At 37.6% G+C, this 17,759-nt stretch overlaps 4 protein-coding genes across 8 annotated transcripts; 2 read left to right on the top strand and 2 right to left on the bottom strand.

Moving 5' to 3' along the window:
- Positions 1–131: 131 nt before the first annotated feature.
- LOC137713674 (uncharacterized) lies at positions 132–6,410 on the bottom strand. 2 transcript variants are annotated; one of them, XM_068453006.2, is made up of 6 exons: positions 5,939–6,410; positions 3,483–5,185; positions 3,122–3,373; positions 2,548–2,628; positions 688–1,224; positions 132–373 (listed from the first exon to the last, which is right to left on the bottom strand). In XM_068453006.2, the coding sequence occupies exons 2-6, from the start codon at positions 4,755–4,757 to the stop codon at positions 317–319; spliced, it is 2,202 nt and encodes a 733-aa protein (XP_068309107.2). In that variant the 5' UTR covers positions 4,758–5,185; positions 5,939–6,410; the 3' UTR covers positions 132–316. The 2 variants fall into 2 exon arrangements, with proteins under 2 accessions (XP_068309107.2, XP_068309106.2); XM_068453005.2 differs by having other exon boundaries at positions 3,474–5,185; positions 5,939–6,369.
- A 1,594-nt stretch (positions 6,411–8,004) lies between these two features.
- LOC148691147 (uncharacterized) lies at positions 8,005–10,224 on the bottom strand. The gene is made up of 4 exons (XM_088684647.1): positions 10,126–10,224; positions 9,593–9,696; positions 8,738–8,844; positions 8,005–8,342 (listed from the first exon to the last, which is right to left on the bottom strand). The coding sequence occupies exons 1-4, from the start codon at positions 10,222–10,224 to the stop codon at positions 8,149–8,151; spliced, it is 504 nt and encodes a 167-aa protein (XP_088540773.1). The 3' UTR covers positions 8,005–8,148.
- An 817-nt stretch (positions 10,225–11,041) lies between these two features.
- Positions 11,042–12,005, top strand: LOC137712013 (early light-induced protein 2, chloroplastic-like). Of its 4 annotated transcripts, none has more exons than XM_088684621.1 (3): positions 11,042–11,062; positions 11,167–11,259; positions 11,658–12,005. In XM_088684621.1, exons 1-3 carry the CDS (start codon positions 11,057–11,059, stop codon positions 12,003–12,005), a joined length of 447 nt encoding a protein of 148 aa, XP_088540747.1. In that variant the 5' UTR covers positions 11,042–11,056. The 4 variants fall into 4 exon arrangements, with proteins under 4 accessions (XP_088540747.1, XP_088540746.1, XP_088540745.1 ...); XM_088684620.1 differs by having other exon boundaries at positions 11,042–11,074; XM_088684619.1 differs by having other exon boundaries at positions 11,042–11,078; positions 11,165–11,259.
- Positions 12,006–14,118: 2,113 nt separating this feature from the next.
- On the top strand, positions 14,119–16,523 carry LOC137712829 (ubiquitin-conjugating enzyme E2 27). The gene is made up of 5 exons (XM_068451999.2): positions 14,119–14,424; positions 14,937–14,985; positions 15,493–15,652; positions 15,852–15,941; positions 16,149–16,523. Exons 1-5 carry the CDS (start codon positions 14,244–14,246, stop codon positions 16,254–16,256), a joined length of 588 nt encoding a protein of 195 aa, XP_068308100.2. The 5' UTR covers positions 14,119–14,243; the 3' UTR covers positions 16,257–16,523.
- The last annotated feature ends 1,236 nt before the right edge of the window (positions 16,524–17,759 follow it).

Here is a 17,759-nt window from a genome sequence, read left to right as displayed (position 1 = left end):
TTGGTTAAGACTATTCACCCACGCGCCGGCTATCCTGCGTTTGACTACCCTTTTTGCTTACATTGTTTTATAGAAATGAAACATGAAAAAAGGAGTTAATGACTAAATGAAAGTGTATCAAAGTGATCATATATCTACAAGCATGTAGAACATATTAAATAGACTAATTATTGATAATTACAGTTATTTACAGATTGAACGGGGAATTGCCCCAAAAGATGACCGGAGATTTGAATGTACAACTATCACTATACACAGAGACTACAGATGATGCAAGTATGCAACTGTCTATTTTAGAAGAGAATTCGTATGCCTTTTAGTTGCTGATATCAAAGTATTTCGGGTCCGAAGGGAAATGATACTCCACATGTAACTGCAAAACGAAAAACAACACGCATAGTTGGTTTCAAATCGGAGTTCAAAACTATTTCATGCCCGGAAACAAAATGAACTGAAATTTTATACTTTTGAGTTTGACGCAAGAATCGATAATCTAGAAGTCGCAAATTCATAAAGACGGAATATAGACAGGCTGAGCATTAGAGTAGGATGGTTTGGTTTGAACCAATTTATGCGTAGTTGAATGCTACGCTATTCCATTTACTTCGGCCAATCAATATGCAGACATCTATAATGCAAATCAATAAGCATATTGGTAGCCCAATAGTTAAGTTGTGTATAACATACCTTGCCCTCATCAGCATCTGTCTGGCGCTGAGGGAACACGACCCTCAAATCATTATACAAGTAGAATCGCCGCTCCCCTTCAATGTCGAAACTGTTTGTCGCTTGTCCAGATAACAGGTCTAACTTGCATCTCTGGACCGACCTCGAGCATTTCTTAGGAAAAAGGCATGAGAAGCGAAGGTGAAGAGCATAACGCAGAACGCCAGCACCAGCGGTATTCTTGCTCACTTTTGAAGGGCTACGCAGAGAATTACTTTCATTAATCTCACTGGTCTTTTCATACCTACAAAGGCTACAACCATCGGATTCACCATGAAAACAGGGCTTTGTGTGTCCTCTCTCTGTTTGGTACTGATTCACTACATCCTTAAACCTGTCTGAATCCACATCATTGTCACTAAGCTGCAAAGAATTCGCAGCATCTAGGATCGAAGATGGCTTGGCATCATTTTCTTTATCAGGATCAGCATGTCTTCCATTCCCAGCCTTAGAGCTTGGTTCAGAAGAGGCTAGAGTGATCTTTTGGCGCAAAAACGTCTGTATTTTGATTTTGATATGAAGAATTTGCAAGGGAAAATGACCATGTATAAGAACTTAGTCAAAGAAAAACCTAACAACTGAAGAAAGCATATTCCATCTGAAGTTCTACATCATACAGATTGAGCTAGAAAAAAAGTCTTTACTTCTGCTTCATGTATAACATCACATAAGCAAGCAGCACGAATTTTTTTCTTTCAATTCTACGCTAACATGTTCAGCCACAAAATCCGCAGCTCGAGCTATGGAGCTTGGGCCATTTCTATACCAAGGTAAATATAGATGGTAACCACATTCGTCAATAGCCAACCTTAAACTGGTCTTGATTTTGCAACAAATAATGACAGATTTCTGTTATCAGCTTAGCAAGATCGTACCACCTAATGTATACACATAAGGGCTGGGTTAGCTAAGGCATACTGGGTTTCGCTATTCCAGGCAAAGGTACACTCAGGACGGACTTATATAGTCGTATTGTCCGGTCTAAGGTTGGGAGAGACCTAAATTGGCCTAAGTCAACAGCTTCAAACCTTTTGCTAACTAAGTTCTAATTTGATTCATGCCCTTCCATTTTTGTGCTTTTCCTACCTCTGTATATTTCCTTTATACAAATTCATGTCGCAGCACTCATTGTGAGAATGTGAAGGTAAAAGAGTCCCACATTGGTGAAAAAAGAAACCTTGCAAGGCCTTATAAGAGGTTGTGTTATTCCCCATATTCCCAAATTGGTTTTATGGTGGAACCTCAACTTCTTCATGATATCATAGCAGGGTGTCCCATGTGCGAAGCCAAACGGCCACGTGCGCTCCACGTCACCCCGTTGTGACATCCACGTTTTAGGCTTGAAAATTCGCCACACGTGAGAGGGAGCGTTGAGAATGAGTCCCACATTGATGGGAGGAGGGACCCTGCATGTGCTTGACAATATGGCGAGTAGCCTAACTTCTTATAAGCCCTTACAAGGTTTCTTATTTCACCAATGTGGGACTCTTTTACCTTCACATTCTCACACTCACATCTGACTACTTCAATGAAGAAGTGTCAAAACAAAAGTTCCTACTTTTTACAAGTCTAATGCTTTTAAAGGTCATGCAAGGCTCTCATAAGGACATTATTTATTTATTTTTATTTTTTTTAGTACATAAGGATAGTATTTATATCCTATAACTGGTGATACCTGTTGAAAACCTAGCCATATCCAATTTCATATCAAAGTGCAGATTTAACCAAGACAGGTGTAACTTCAAATCATAACGAACAACATTCATCATGCATAAGAATCGTGCTAAGTGACAGATAACTTTTTATCTACTTCATGACTACCTTGGTTCCAGCAGGCATGTCACTCAAATCGTAATTACAGAAGAAGGTGTGAATAGGTGTCTTTTCTGGATTGCTGAGAACCTGCCATAAATCATTCAGTTCATGAGTGTATGACCAACCATCTCTTGGTCCAACTATGACCAGATGTCTTTCAATATGAACAACTACAAGGAACTAATTGACAAACTACTAATCAGTACGAAGATGATCATCAAAGGCTTTGCGGGAGACAATCCAATGTATCATTTTACTATCATGCATTTTGTTAGAAATACTTTTCCCTAACAGCTATTCATATCCCACCATCCAAAAAAATGACAGAAATCAACTCTGCTCTCTTTCCTGCCCGTTACATACAATGTCATTCTTTTTTCTCGAAATCATTCCATATTTTAAGCACAAGAAACTAAGAGATCCTAAGCCACATAAACAACGGATGATAACATATCCAGAACATCAATAAAAACTCCTGTTGATTCTAAAAAGTTCCTAAATGCAATGCACTGCTGTGGATAGAACTGAGACCATTCGAAGTTCTCTGATACTTCATATTATTTTGATTAATATTAGTTACCAGTTGTATGCGGCCCTTCATAGGTATCCTCAGACGGTTCTTGTCTGCTCGTGAATCATCCATGCTAAGGCTCCTCTTCATCCTGGGGCTTCCATAATTGTTTGGTGTCGTACTCCCAGCAAGACCTATTGATGAATAATATAGTAAATAGTTATCTCCATCCACACTGGTCACTGCAAATGGAAGTTTCTGTGTTTTTGGCGAGAAACTCCCCCCAGTGACATTCAGAACAGCAAGAAAACCATCAATTCTCTGCAAATGGGAAGTTTCAAAAACAAATTAAAGTCAATAAAAAAAACTAACACACTTGGAACTCAATATATATCGAATTACAGTTGAGATGAATGCAAACCTGACCAACCTTTGCAGACAATAATCGACCAGACAACAGGGATTCCTCAAATGAACCAATCAATGACCTTCTAACAGGCAGTCCAGTCGGTGATCGTACTAGTTTAACACATTTAGGCTTCGGTTTCAAGTCCTGATTCCATTGATGCACCATCCCAGGGGTAGAACTCTCAGAACTAAAGAGGTCAACCTTTTTCTGCTGAACATGAACATCTTCCGATGAGTCACTTAGCAACCTAAAGGCGTCCTCTTTCCAGGATGATGATGATATGCCTGAGATTGTTCCATCAAGTGACTGTTCTATGTCCTTTAGAGTTATACTGTTATCATCTATCTTTAGCGTAGAACCCCTGCATAATTCTCGAGATTTCACTCTTTCAGAAAACCTTGGACCAAGAGGAGAGAGAGAAAGTGTAGGCAACACAACTTTTCTTGAAGATATGTTTATAGCGCCTGATTGTGACCTCACCTTAATTGTTTCTCCAGAGCAATCAAGTCCAGATGGTGATAGGAACTGATTCGGAGATCGTGGCTCCTTGCTTTCAAGCAAATGACCATCAAATACAAAAGAGGAGTTTGTATTGCAGTTGTGATCCGGTGAACTCTTCCACTCCGGGGAACAAGATGCAGACCAGATTGTAGAATTAAAATAACTGGAGTTGCCAAGATGAGCTTTCTTATGCTCTTGCGTGGGAACATTTGAACTACCATTGTATCCCCAAGAACCACTCTTATGAACCCCATCTCCAATGTCTAGAGAATCACCATTAAACTGATCCTTGAGAAGCATTCCATTCAAAGGAGACAATAACCGCTTCCTGTGTGCTGACCCAGCAGCCTCAGTTGTGTCCCCTGTGACAGTCAGTGAACTTGAAGAATATTGGTTTCCATTAAAGAAATTAAGAGGAGAATCCAATATTCTTGGTTCAAAACCAACAACCCTAGGAACAGGTGTCTGAATATTCTGCCCGCTTCTCTGACTTGACCAAAAGTATTGTTCCGTAGAGTTCATCTTCAATGCATGCATGCTTGATCTACTAACATCTTTATGTGCATTGGCAGAATCTGGTCTATTTGGAATCTCTGTGATGGATTTCCTTTGAAAATCTCCAAAAGACGAGCATGTGAAATCCACCTGCATATGGTTTCCCAGGTTTCCTCCATGCATCCCACTCAAATCACAGGTGCTCATTCCGGCAACTCTAGGTTGAGGTTGCATAAATGTGCACAGAGACGCTGTCACTTCCTCAGCAATGCTGCTAGAAGACACTTGAGGCAAGCCCATCTTCAAATATTTCAAGGTGAATGCTTTATTTAGCTTGATTTCTTTTATAATGTGTTTTCTTTTCCTGCTTTCTCAGTGCATTTATGCATAAAAATCAAACTGCATTTCTATGTTCCGAGTTACCAATTGGTTCCAAGTTGCCCAACCATTACTGTGCTACCAAAGACTTTACTTGCCTCAGTCCCCCTAACTAAAGAAGAAGTTGTAAATTTCTAACAATCTAATTCCAATTCCACACTAATACTAGAAGCTACGATACTATCCCTACCAAATGCATTTGCATCTCAACTGTTTCTTCATCAGACATGTGGGAAATCAAGCAGAAATCAGGATCTCAGACAGGGTAGGTAGAAGCCATGTCTTCTTCACGCCAGTTAACAATGGGAAATAAGCAGCTCATGGCTTTCCATAAAACCCAATGCAGCGTCCTGGAATTATCAGCTCGGTCAGAAAGTGGCAATTGACAACCAAAAGAGAAAAACTAAACATTCAAACTCCAGATTCTTTTATCTTTTCCCCTTTGGTCTTATCATTTCCAAAAACAAGCAAATAATATACAGTGATCCCCCAACAGAATCTTAACCGTTACGACTGATCGAAAACAAAATACAGGGGCATGAAACAGAAACCAATCAAATGACTGAGATTCCAAGAAGTAAAACCTTTGAACTTCTCAACAAAATACTGTCAATGAAGAAATTTCAATGTGGCCAGCTTTGATTCATACAGAATTCCATACCCAATGAGCCAAAGATTCAATGAAGAATCTCCAAAATACATACTCGAAAACTTCACTTAATACTTAACAACACAAAATGTTCAAAACGCCATTTATATAGTAATCTAAACAAATATGTGCTAAAATACATTAGTCAACAACCCAACAAATTCCAGCTACAATTTATACATGGGTCCAATTGGTTGCTCAAGAATTCTAGAAAATCGAACAACATATATATCCATATATAACTGATTATTTGTATTTTCAGTACATGGAACTTTCTCAAAAGTTTGATTCTTTAACTGTTCAACATAAACAACAAAGATAAAGCTAAAACCTTTCACAAGCTGATCAATCCAAAACAACCATTTCTTTTCAAATTTCAATCCAACTACTAAAATCTCAAGAACCCAAAAAAATTTAGAAAAAAAGCAGCACAACCCAGAATTAAATTTCGTACCTTTTCCTCAGAAAACTAGAAACAGAAAAGGCAAACGCCAAAAGCACTTATTGGGGTTGTTTCAAAAATCAGCAGGCTTCTTCTTCTTTCTTCTTGTGCGAAACTCGTCTGTTTTGGTTGCAATTCTCTGGTTTCCATCTGTTTTCCTTTTTGGTGTAAGAAAATGAATGTTGGGTAATGATTGAAGATTTGGCGTTGGCCTCCCAAATTTGTTGAATAAATTAACAGAAACAAAAAAGTAATAAAAAAAATTGTGGGTCATGAATATCGCATTATGCCGAATTTTCTGACTGGTTGGCTGCTGTTCAAAACCACATAAATGTTGGTCCGTTTTCTTTTCTTTCCTGTGTATGTTGGGTGGCGACTTGGCGTGGAATTGTTTGTGGGCAAATCCAAACCCCAAACGCAAAAGCCAAAAGCCAAAAGCCGACAGCAGAAACCAGGGGCTCCCTTTGAACTCAAGTTGTGGCTCTCTTTTTCCCGTCATAATTAGTTTATTATTACATCATATGTCCTGTCTACCTCCACGCCAACTTTGTCTCTGCACAACTTGGTCTCTCTATGCTGCCCAGTTTTCATTTTTCATATTTATAAATGGAAAAGAAATTGAAAAATGGTTACGTAGGTAAAATGTTTGGTCCATTTTTATTTGTATATGATACAAAACTCATGCACGTCTTCAAATCTTATTACAAATTTCCGAACAGTTGAGAATTGACTTCAGTTATTAGAGAATAATTAATTACCAACAAATTTAAATACTTTCTTGTGAATGGGTCTTCTCGTTTAAGATTTTTGGGGCCTAAATTGTCATTTACGCATTGTGAACGAGGTGTTGTATGCAAATGTATCATATATAGATATCTAATCATATTGTAAGAAACGAGTATCCATATTCCGTACTAAAGAATTTCTTATATTTGATATAGATATCTAATCATATTGTAAAAAACGTACTAAAGAATTTCTTAGATTTGATATAGATATCTAATCATATTGTAAAAAACGAGTATTCATATTCCGTACTAAAGAATTTCTTAGATTTCGTTAACTGTATATGATATTGTCTTGTTGCATAGGATAGCAAGTTGGTTTCGTAACCTCACCACCACCGTGTAATAGCACTAGCAATTAAGTATAGCATCAATAATGGGAGATATGAAAGCAAGAGATATATATTTTTGGAGGCCTATATGACTTGTACATCGTCCAAAACTTCCTTTCTGCTCCAACTATGTATTTTATATTCTGAAATCTCATGTCACTCTTACCAATCCTTTAAAAATTTAGGTGTAAGGATGACAAGCAATCAATCTAATTAAAGAGATGTGAGCACATAGAATCAACTTTTTTTTTTTTTTGTTATTAGATTATTGATAATTTGTTATGATCCTCGCGCATAAGTAAGGGTCAAATATCATAGTTGTTTTCGGTTGTATTTATTTTTATTTTTATATATAATATATATGTGAATGTGAAGTGACCAAAAAGATATATACAAGCTTGCGTGATGAGAAAGATAAATACAAAAAGATAAACGCCAGACTACAACAAAATTTCTCTCTCGCCATAAAACAATACAAAAGATAAGTAACCAATTAGTTATTTGTTCTCAACTGTTGTGGCCGAAGACACTCTTATTATCAAAAAAGGTTTTCATAACACGAGTGTATTGTTATTATTGCAACGCATATTTATTGATATTAATTTGATGCCGCCAAAGTAATTTCCTCCCAGTTTGCCACTTGCGTGGTTGCCTAAAATTCTGTGTCAATTAGGGCTGGGCACGGGCCGGGCCGGGCCCAATTTTGAAGGGACCGGACCGGACCTAGGTTCAAAGGGAACGGGACAGGCCGGGCCGGGGATTACATTTTTTAATATAAGAACCGGACATTACCCGGCCCGGTTGAAACGGGCCGGTTCGGGCCGAGTCCACGGGTCCTTTTTTTTTTTTGGTTGTTTGAAAGAAAAAAAAAATTGTACAGATTCACAGATTGCAATCTGCACAAAAAACTGCACAGATTGCAAACTGCACAGATTACATACATTTACAATGAAAAATTGAGCACAGATTACATAGATTTACAATGAAAAATTGTTTTAGCTGAATATGACTAATCTTCCTGAGTTTTACAACATTTTTTGTTGCTTAAACATTATACATTTACAATGAAAAATTGTTATGAAACGTAGACCATGCGACTTATAAATCACAAAGGGTCCAGTTTCCAGTCAATTTCTAAGTTGGTGCAATCAAGTATACCTTTAACTCTATCCAGAGCTGCCTGTCTGTGTTGTAGCAATGGAAGTGACAAATCATTTGCTCGCTCCTCCTCCTTGTGTTTCTTTCTTTTCCGAGGCAAACGCCTTGATAAAGTTTTCCATTTTGATTCGAACTCGCAAACTACAACAGAAAACAAAGAGTTACTTGGTCTGTTTGCGTTGAAGATGTGGAGCATAGCTTACATAAAAAGATCATAATTGCAGAGAAAAAAGCTAAATCTGATTAACCATTCCTTTTGCGTACAGTTTAGTAAATCATAAAATATGATATCAAGTTTCATTAGGATCTTACACAAAATTTGCATGAAAAATGAGTCACTAATCATAAGTGGACGAAACCCCTTAGAGCTACATAAAAAGACTCCACACTAATCATAATGGGTGCCATTGTAGGCAGCAACATTTTAACAGCTGGAGCAATACAAATTGAGCCCATAAATTGACCAAAAATTGACCGAATGAAAGGATTAAGTATGTTAAAACAGAATCTTTGTTTTCCAATTCGAAATAAAATACCTTCACTTTGGCCCTTAAAACCATGTATTAGGCAAGCACAAATCCATGGTCTTCCAGCACTAGATGCTTTTGCACCACCTTTGAGCTCGCCATTATGTTGTTTCAAACTGCATAAGAGTTATATAACAAGAGACTATAGTTACTGCTTCACCAAAAGATTACCAGAAATCACTGAGTCCGCAAACAAAAAACCAGATCATAAGAACACATAAACATTTATTTTCAGGAGAATAATTAGAGGGACACCATCACCAAGTACAGCATAAGTAAATACACAAAAAGCTATAAAAAAAGTTGCTCTTAACTCCAGCGGCAAAACAAGAAACTGAATGCTAAAACAAAGTTCCTCTAAATTCCTACAACAACTATATAGCTAGCAAAGAAGGCAAATCCACCACAGGGAAAAAAATTTCAACATCTTTGCTCCCCACCCAGAAAACCTCACGAAACAATTCACCTTACATACTATTCATTCCTTAAACTGGCGGTTTTTTTCTTCTTCATAATTTGTAATCGAATCCAATGTATGTGCATAACACTGCTCATTGTTTCATTCCCTTAATTCTTTCAAAAGCCGAAAAGAAACATTACAGGAATCTAAGATACCAAAAGTATACTCCTTTGTGAAACTCAGGGGTTAGCTAGAACCAGAACTAACCTGTGCGGTGAGCACGGAGCCGTGCGGTGAGCCACCAACTTTAAGCTAAAAAATCAAAAAAATCCACCAAACCAAATCAGCAAGAACAAACATGAACATCCCAATATATTGAGCACAGATTACATACATCAGATCAGAGGTTAAAGAACCTATTAAAAAAAAAAAAAAAAAAAAAAAACAGAGGTTAAAGAATTCACCTGAACTGGCAACGGCGATGGAGTGTTGGTGATCGCGACGGCGGTGATGTCGTCGGGAAAGAGTGAACAAGAATCGGGAAGATGGGTTGTGCGGGTGCCTGGGTCTAGGATGAGATGTCGAGGAGAACAATCAAGAAGAAGATCGAGGTCGAGGTCGAGAGAGAGTAAAGACGGAGAGGTCGAGGTCGAGGAGAGGTCGAGGTCGAGGTGAGGTCGGACTTCAGAGACGGAGAGGTCGAGGAGAACAATCAATTCAAGAAGAAAATCATTAGGGTTCAGAGACGGAGAGGTCGAAGAGGTCGATCGAGAGAGAGCAAAGGAGTCTCACATCTCACTGAATCATTAGGGTAAAACCAACGGTCATGATTGGAAGGTATGTTTATTTTCAATCTGGGCCGTCCATTTCAATTACAAACGGGCCGGTTCGGGGCCCCGTTTTTCTATAAATCTGGAACCGGCCCGACCCTAGAATGCCATTAACTAGGCCCGCCCCGCCCCGTTTCCCTTATTTAAAAACAGGACCCGCCCCGTACCCGTCCCGACCCGCCTATACCCGCCCCTACCCGCGGGCCCAGGACCCGTTTGCCCAACCCTAGTGTCAATGCTTTGCATTCGTCACCAAAGCAAAGCATTTCATCCTTCTAATCTTCACACGCTTTGCCAAAAAACATGAAGACTAACTGACCATATATATAAATCCCCACAAACTCTCCCACAAAGCCATGTCAAACGTAAATTACGCAATTAAGAGGAGGTAATTAATTAAACCCGATCCAACTTTTTTTGAATCTTTCTAACCCCATAAGCGGTATAACATTCTTCAATTATCTAGAAGACTAGAACGTTGAAATCTGGTACTCTCTCGTAGACTGTAGAATGTGCTACGTAGCCCTCGTGACAAGAACCTGTGAAAAAAAACCCTAAAAACCAAATGCCACCGCATAAATCAGACGCACTGTTGATTCATTGCAGCGTTGTGGTGAGTGAGGAAGCCACGTCCATTTCTCGTACACTACTTACCACAATATGTGTGGAGCAAGGGAAACCCTGTTTTGACTGGGAAACCCTAATGAGGACGTACGTGGTACCAAATTTTGCACCATTCAGCTTCCTCCGCTTAGCACCTAGGGCCTCAAGGTCACTCCACTATATAATCCCACTCCAAGGCATGCTTTACAGCCTTCTTAAAAGTGCATCAGTTGATTAACTATTTGCCTTCTTAAAAGTGGGAAACCCTAACGGTCCAAATAAAACGCACACTTTACAGCCTTCTTAAAAGTTCATCATTTGATTAACTATTTGCCTGCTTAATTCTGTTTAATTAAGAAACGTACAATGGCTGCAACAATTTCCATGCAATCAATCTTTACAAGTTCTGTAGCTTATGGAGTTGGTAAGAGCAGAGTGAACTAGCTGATTGTTTCTGCTAACTATGCACCAATTAATCTGCGCAAGCATGCTCACATGAGAGTAATCGCAACGGCCAAGATAAATTTCCTATATAAGTCTTTAATTAATCTAGCATTATACATGTATTAGGGTTAGGGTTTTAATCACATATGGGTTAATTGCAGGATGAACAGAAGGAGCAACCAACCACTATTACAGATGCATCAGAAAATTCAGAGCCAGCTCCTTCATCACCTTTACCTCCTCCTCCTCCTAAGGTAATTAACTACTCCTTATGTCGGGAAGCTTTCTTTTGTCAAACTTGCATTGTGCAACTCTCAAATTTAACCACACATTTAGAGCTAATTAGAGTTGAAATTCAGAGTCTCGCAACATAAACATTTTAATTATGTGTTACAAAACAGTTCGATGAGAGAACATATGACAAGCGAAGCTATATATATCTCGAACACATCGTGCACAACATAAAGGAAAATATAAAAATTATAGCTCCACCACTCATTTTTATAAAATTCTAACTCCACTGCTCATTCTTATAAAATTTCAAAACTATAAGCTCATGAAGATACATAGATTGTCAAGGGATGCACGACAATAGATTCTCATGGGATGCACGACAAGCATGTGACGTGTAAATATTTCTCTGTGTGTGCAGGTCAGCCCGAAGTTTTCAGACGTGCTTGCATTTAGTGGGCCAGCACCGGAGAGAATCAACGGCAGGCTAGCAATGGTGGGATTCGTTGCAGCTCTAGCAGCGGAGCTATCCAAGGGCCAAGATGTGTTTGCTCAGATATCCAAAGGTTCAGGGATCCCATTGTTCCTCGGCACCAGCATTTTGCTGTCGGTGGCATCCTTGGTTCCTCTATTCAAAGGGGTGAGTGTGGAGTCCAAATCAGAGGGGCTCATGACTTCAGATACTCAGTTGTGGAATGGAAGGCCGGCAATGTTAGGACTAGTAGCCTTGGCCTTCACTGAGTATGTGAAGGGTGGGACCCTAGTGTAGACTAATATCTCAAAAGAAAAGAGTGGGTCCATTTTCAATCTACGTAATATTAAGTGATATGAGTATGCTATTAGATGATTTGCAGTCTTGTGCAAATTAAAATCAATTTAAGTTATCTAATCCTCGTCATATATTGTAATTACAATTTATAAAATAATGTAAATATATAAAATGACTATTGCTAGTGAGATTAAATTTTTAAATCAAATAATATGTTATCAATAAGAGATAAGCATGTTAACCGACAGTTAATAATCCAATCATCTACATCCACATAACCCATAATATATAAATGTATGTATATTTGCCTTTTCTTTCATAGTATTTTTTTGAGGTGAACTATGGTTTTGAATGCAAGTAAACTTTTTTGCATGTGGTCCAATATTCTAGTAAATAGGGTGTTGGGTTTTTATCCATGTGTTTCGAGTTCAAAACTCTTCATTTCTTAAATTATTGTAATACTTTCTAACTCTCCCCACTCTTCCTAATAATAACAAATTAAAATAATAATAATAATAAAAGAATGCAATGATAATTGTACAATACTTCCTTAAATATTTAACATTTAACCTTGAATAGTAGAATAATTAATTTAAACTTGTAAGCTGCCCAACACTTAAATAATAATTCGATCATCAATAATCACGTCATATGATCCACTACATATGATTTAAATAAATAGTCTCTCTGACACCATATTTTATTCATTATTAGAATGTTAAGGTCTACGTTTGACCAAAGAAAAATTGACCAACAAAAAGGAGTGTTAAATTCTACGATTACTTTTAAGATCCAACTCCAAGAACCTAAATATGTTAACTAGTCAAATTGAAATTAAATGAATTAAATCAAAAGTTCTGCCAATATCAATCGTAAATGAGCACATAATAATATATTGACTATTGATATGCATGGGACGCTTGTGAGTGTGATGTTATGTCAACTATTGATGGTTTGTCCATGACTTACGTAGGACCCAAACAATCGATCGCTAAAACTACATGACACACTCGCGAAGTAGTGCTAACATCTTCCGTCAATGAGATTAAATATTAGCAATTGTGATTGTGTAAATAAAAGTTGTTTTTCTTAAACCACGATTTTATACTTCAATCAAAACTAAGGGGCGTACATTCATTTGGAATTTTCCAGGTGAGTGAATTTCTTCAAAATTTTAGAGGTAGAAGGCATGATTTGTTTAACACATTATGAAATTCTCTCAAAACCATCAAAATTCTTCACTTTATAAATTTCTTTAAAAGAGAAATTTTAAAATGTTATAAGAACTCATATACTTTTATCAATTTGTCATATAAACTAAAATTTTAAACAATTTGTTATATAAACTTTCTGAATTCATTAATTTGTCATATGCCCTTAACTTCGTAAGGGTTTACATTCAAAATAAAGCGTGTACTTTGCACATGACTTGTGTTTAAAAATATTTAGGAGTTTCAACTCTCCACTCTCCTTCTAAAAAGTTTTCTTTGCGGAAACAAAAATTTAGAGTTTCTGTAAACTAAAAAACGAGAATGTTTAGGCAATGAAATAATATTTTTTTATTCTAAAACAAAAAACAAACTTAGTATAACTACATGGCATAATTATGATCGAGTTTCTCTTCAACAGTATAGTCCTCAAAATATATACCACATGTTCTTGTAGTATAATTGTCCTCTAAAACAATGGTAAATATCAACTTACATTATTTTTACTAAGTTATTCCTTATGGCAAACAATAAAATGAAAATGAGGTCAAATGTTTGAAATAATCCTAAACACAAGTGAAGTGTTTTGGATGAAAAACTTAATGGTATTAAGATGAGATAATAAATTAATAATTTTGGAAAGTTGATATGACAAATTGAAAAATGTGTGTACGATCATATGACATTTCACAAAATTAATTTTTTACACCGTAGAAATATATATGAAAACAAAATTTGATGGCTTGAGATGATATTTTTCGAATGTTAATAATAATTTTTATATAGTAAATATTTTTTTTAAGAGAGAAAAAAAACACCTTTCACTGGTTAGTCGATGGTGAAATTTGATTTACCCTTTCTCTCTCCAGTAAGTGCAAGTAACTATCGTTACGCATAAAAAAAAGAAGTGCAAGTAAAGCATAATTCGAGAAAGCGATAGAGAGCGAGATAAAGGCGAGAGCTTTATTCGCCATACCGCTATCTCTCACTCTCCCCGAGTTCTTCGCTAATTCTCTCCGAGCAATTAAAGATGGTAGACTTCGCTAGGGTTCAGAAGGAGCTTCAGGAATGCAGCAGAGACATCGAGCACTCCGGCATCAAAGTCATCCCCAAAAACGAAGCCACTCTTGCCCGTTTAATTGGAACAATTCCCGGCCCAGTTGGTACTCCTTATGAGGGTGGCACATTCCAGATCGACATCGCATTGCCAGGTTCAATTCTCAATTGCCCTTTTCACTGTTTGCTGCTGTTTTGTATTTGTACTCTTAATTTTGATGTTTTTTTTTTCTGTTTGTTTCTCGAGAAAAAGCCCAGAAAGTGAATTGGGTTGTGCAAAAATTGAAACTTTTCTATGAAAAAAGGTTATGGCAGTGAATATATTGTTGGGTTTAAGTGGGTTTGAATGAAGAAATTTGCTGCTAAAGAAAAAAAATTAAAAAGATGTTAATTTGTAATATATGGGTTGTTTAATTTGGAGGGAAGTAAGCGTGTGAGTATTAATTTGTTGAAATTACACTTCCTTTTCTTGTTCTTGTGGGTTCGGACCCTGTGCTGTTAGATAATTTGGTTTGGGTAGCTTTTGATTGCATTAATATGCAAAAATAAATAGTTTAGCTAATAGCTGGTTGCTTGTAAACATGGGTTTCGATTCGTAACGAATGAGAAAGGAATATGCTAAAATTAGTACTAACACGGCTGTCAACTGTCGGATTTCTTCGTGCAGATGCGTACCCTTTTGAGCCTCCCAAAATGCAGTTTACGACCAAAGTTTGGTAGGGCGAATTTATGTTCACATCTCTTCCTCTAGTTTCTTTTCTTTCTATTCTGGTTGTTCATTGACCACACAGTGCACACACTGAGTACTATGAGATGTCCTACGTAGCCGTTTAGAAAATAGACTTTAAATTTCCCGATTTGATAAGACTGAAAATAGAAGCCATTAAGAATAAAGCATGAACGAAGAAGGTATACTGAAGCCCAGCTTCTGATTCGGAATTAGAACTCCTTTCAGGTCTCTATGTAGTCAACCCAATTTAAACTGCAAGTTGGGGACTTTGATCGAACTTTCTTTGATTTGGCTTGGTGTCAATGTTCGGTTCTTAGTATATTCCGTTTACTGACTTTTATAACGTTAAGTAAAAGCAGTTTGTAAAGTAGAACAAAACAACCAGGTGCCACTGTGTAAGATTCCGGGACTGATGAATTGGAATACTCAGAAAAACGATATGCATAGGAATCATTAATGATTTTCTTTTGTGTATATATGTCATATGTTGAAGGCACCCTAATATTAGCAGTCAAAGTGGAGCAATTTGTCTGGATATTTTGAAAGACCAATGGAGCCCAGCTCTTACACTGAAGACAGCACTTCTTTCTGTACAAGCTTTGCTTTCTGCTCCTCAGCCGGATGATCCTCAAGATGCTGTGGTGGCACAACAGGTCTAAACTAGCATTTTTCCTTTAACCAAATATGTGTTTGTGGATTGATGGTAGGTTACGTTTAGTGAATGTGTAGTACTCAAAGAGTACCGGACTCGCAATGGATTGCTGCTAATCTTGCCCTAGTGATGCCTCTTGTGTATTTATTTATGAAATTCTTCTCTCTTTTTAAATTAGTATGCCTATGTTGATACTGCAGTATCTGAAAGACTATCAGACCTTTGTTGGCACCGCTCGGTACTGGACAGAAACATTTGCCAAGAAATCATCTCTTGGGATTGGTGAAAAGGTCAGTCTGATTCTGCCTTCTCTTTGATGGAAAGAAAACAGATAAATTTTGAAACATGATTCACCATAAAATAAAAAAGAGTACTCCTTTGAAATCAAACTCAACAGTCTGGCAAACTCTTAAGTCTATTATCTTATTAATAACTCACAACGAAGAAATTATCCGGAAATCTGGAGATCTGTTAAGCTGGTGGATTTTACATTACAGGTACAGAAGCTTGTTGAGATGGGCTTCCCTGAAGCTCAGGCAAGGAGTACTCTGGAAGCCGTTGGTGGGGATGAGAACTTGGCCCTCGAAAAGCTTTGCTCCGGTTAGCTAGAATTAATAACTTTGCTCTGGCTAGCAGAAAAACAACAGCTGCCAGCGGAGATATAATCTTTTAAGTATATAATGCTACCCACCCTAAGATGCCGGAAAGTATACTGACATCAAGGATTAACTGGATATAAGGTTTTCTTTGTTTAGTTTAGAGTTATATTCTAATGCTTTGCTGACTTTGTCTCTCTACTCCTATTGACCAAGTATGTTAAAATGTGGAACTTGGGTAAATTTTATTTCAGCACCGTTGTTCTTTCACCAAAATCAGCCTCGCAGAAAATGTCGGGGGCCGTGGGTTGGATTTGGACATGCGTGTTTGTTTCCCGGGAAGGAATGTGCTTCTGTTTGGTGTTATGTTTATTACCAATGTTGTATTCTTGAAATATTGTTCTAATACTCACTCAAAAATTCCAAAGTTTTGCAATGTTTGCGATGAAACGGGGTGTCCGATGATTGACGAATTGGGGTTTTGATCAGATCTTTAGACACGATTATGATGTCTTTATGTTAATGCATTTTCGGTGTTTCATTGCGACTGAATTCTGCAATACAAGCGATGGTAATGGATGGGGATTCGTTGTGACCTTCGATGCAGGGGTAATTGTTCTCACTCGAGTACAAGCTCCTAGGGGTTCATTGTGGGTAGCTATTTAGTTCCTGCATCTTTGTAACTTTGGATCCTTTTTAATTTCTCTGGTTTGATCAACTTCTCAACCGGTGTCTATTTGCTCTCTCGTCTTCTATCCTAACGACTCTCCTCTCCATTGAAGAGGAGGTTCTGAGTTCGATTCTCTCTTAGCATTGCTTTTTTTTTTTGTTCGATTCTCTCTTAGCATTGCTTTGTCAAAAAACGAAGAGAAACCTCAATTTCTGGTTACACCAACACTCATACCAAACTTAGACGTTTAAGCAAAGAAAAGAAAAGTAAGACCTCAATTTCTGGTACCTGCATTATTTGGTTTTGATATTTAATATATGCACAAATAAAATTAATAAAAAACTGATATTGCACTGCTCATTATTTCATGTGCATGGGAAGAGAAATCCTATATATAAATACAAATGCACACAATACATGCATTTTTGGCCATCACCGCTTCAAATTGAATATTTTACAATTCTTCCGCGATCACACAAAGCACACGAAGCAAAAGAAGGAGCATTACAAAAAATACACAACACGAAACAACGAAGCGTATTTTGGGAAGAAGTAATTAGCAGCAACGGTAAACAGCCACTCTCCTTGAAGGAGGACGTTGGCACACGATGAAGAAGGCCATTGCAAGCACCAGCGCCAGCACCAGCCCCAGCAGCATGTTGTTGTCGGAATCCGAGCAGCAGATGAAGCTTCCCATTTTTCTCTCAATCCTTCCCAAACTTTCTGTGTTTTCTTTCTTCTTCGGAACTCGAAGAAACAAAGTTAATCAGTTGAAGGGTTCAAGTGATGAGTTTTATGCCCTTTCATCCACCAGGACCACCGCATATCAAAGAATGCAGCCA

Source organism: Pyrus communis, chromosome 14 (genome assembly GCF_041283825.1).
Source record: "Pyrus communis isolate YQ-2024b chromosome 14, ASM4128382v1, whole genome shotgun sequence".
NCBI lineage: Eukaryota > Viridiplantae > Streptophyta > Magnoliopsida > Rosales > Rosaceae > Pyrus > Pyrus communis.
This window is presented reverse-complemented; position numbering and strand designations above follow the sequence as displayed.

Bases quoted from the DNA above. Each gene is read 5' to 3' on its own strand.
- LOC137712829 (XM_068451999.2), top strand. From the start codon at position 14,244: ATGGTAGACTTCGCTAGGGTTCAGAAGGAGCTTCAGGAATGCAGCAGA. The intron at 15,653-15,851 runs GTCTAAACTAGC...TTGATACTGCAG, and splicing joins ATGCTGTGGTGGCACAACAG to TATCTGAAAGACTATCAGAC. The intron at 15,942-16,148 runs GTCAGTCTGATT...TTTACATTACAG, and splicing joins CTCTTGGGATTGGTGAAAAG to GTACAGAAGCTTGTTGAGAT.
- LOC137713674 (XM_068453005.2), bottom strand. From the start codon at position 4,757: ATGGGCTTGCCTCAAGTGTCTTCTAGCAGCATTGCTGAGGAAGTGACA. The intron at 2,629-3,121 runs GTAACTAATATT...GATTTATGGCAG, and splicing joins TGAAGGGCCGCATACAACTG to GTTCTCAGCAATCCAGAAAA. The intron at 374-687 runs GTATGTTATACA...TTCGTTTTGCAG, and splicing joins CAGATGCTGATGAGGGCAAG to TTACATGTGGAGTATCATTT.
- LOC148691147 (XM_088684647.1), bottom strand. From the start codon at position 10,224: ATGCTTTGCTTTGGTGACGAATGCAAAGCATTGACACTAGGGTTGGGC. The intron at 9,697-10,125 runs GTACGGGGCGGG...ATCTCATCCTAG, and splicing joins GTATAGGCGGGTCGGGACGG to ACCCAGGCACCCGCACAACC. The intron at 8,845-9,592 runs GTGAATTCTTTA...ACTCTTATGCAG, and splicing joins CATCGCCGTTGCCAGTTCAG to TTTGAAACAACATAATGGCG.
- LOC137712013 (XM_088684619.1), top strand. From the start codon at position 11,057: ATGAGAGTAATCGCAACGGCCA. The intron at 11,079-11,164 runs AGATAAATTTCC...TGGGTTAATTGC, and splicing joins GAGAGTAATCGCAACGGCCA to AGGATGAACAGAAGGAGCAA. The intron at 11,260-11,657 runs GTAATTAACTAC...CTGTGTGTGCAG, and splicing joins TACCTCCTCCTCCTCCTAAG to GTCAGCCCGAAGTTTTCAGA.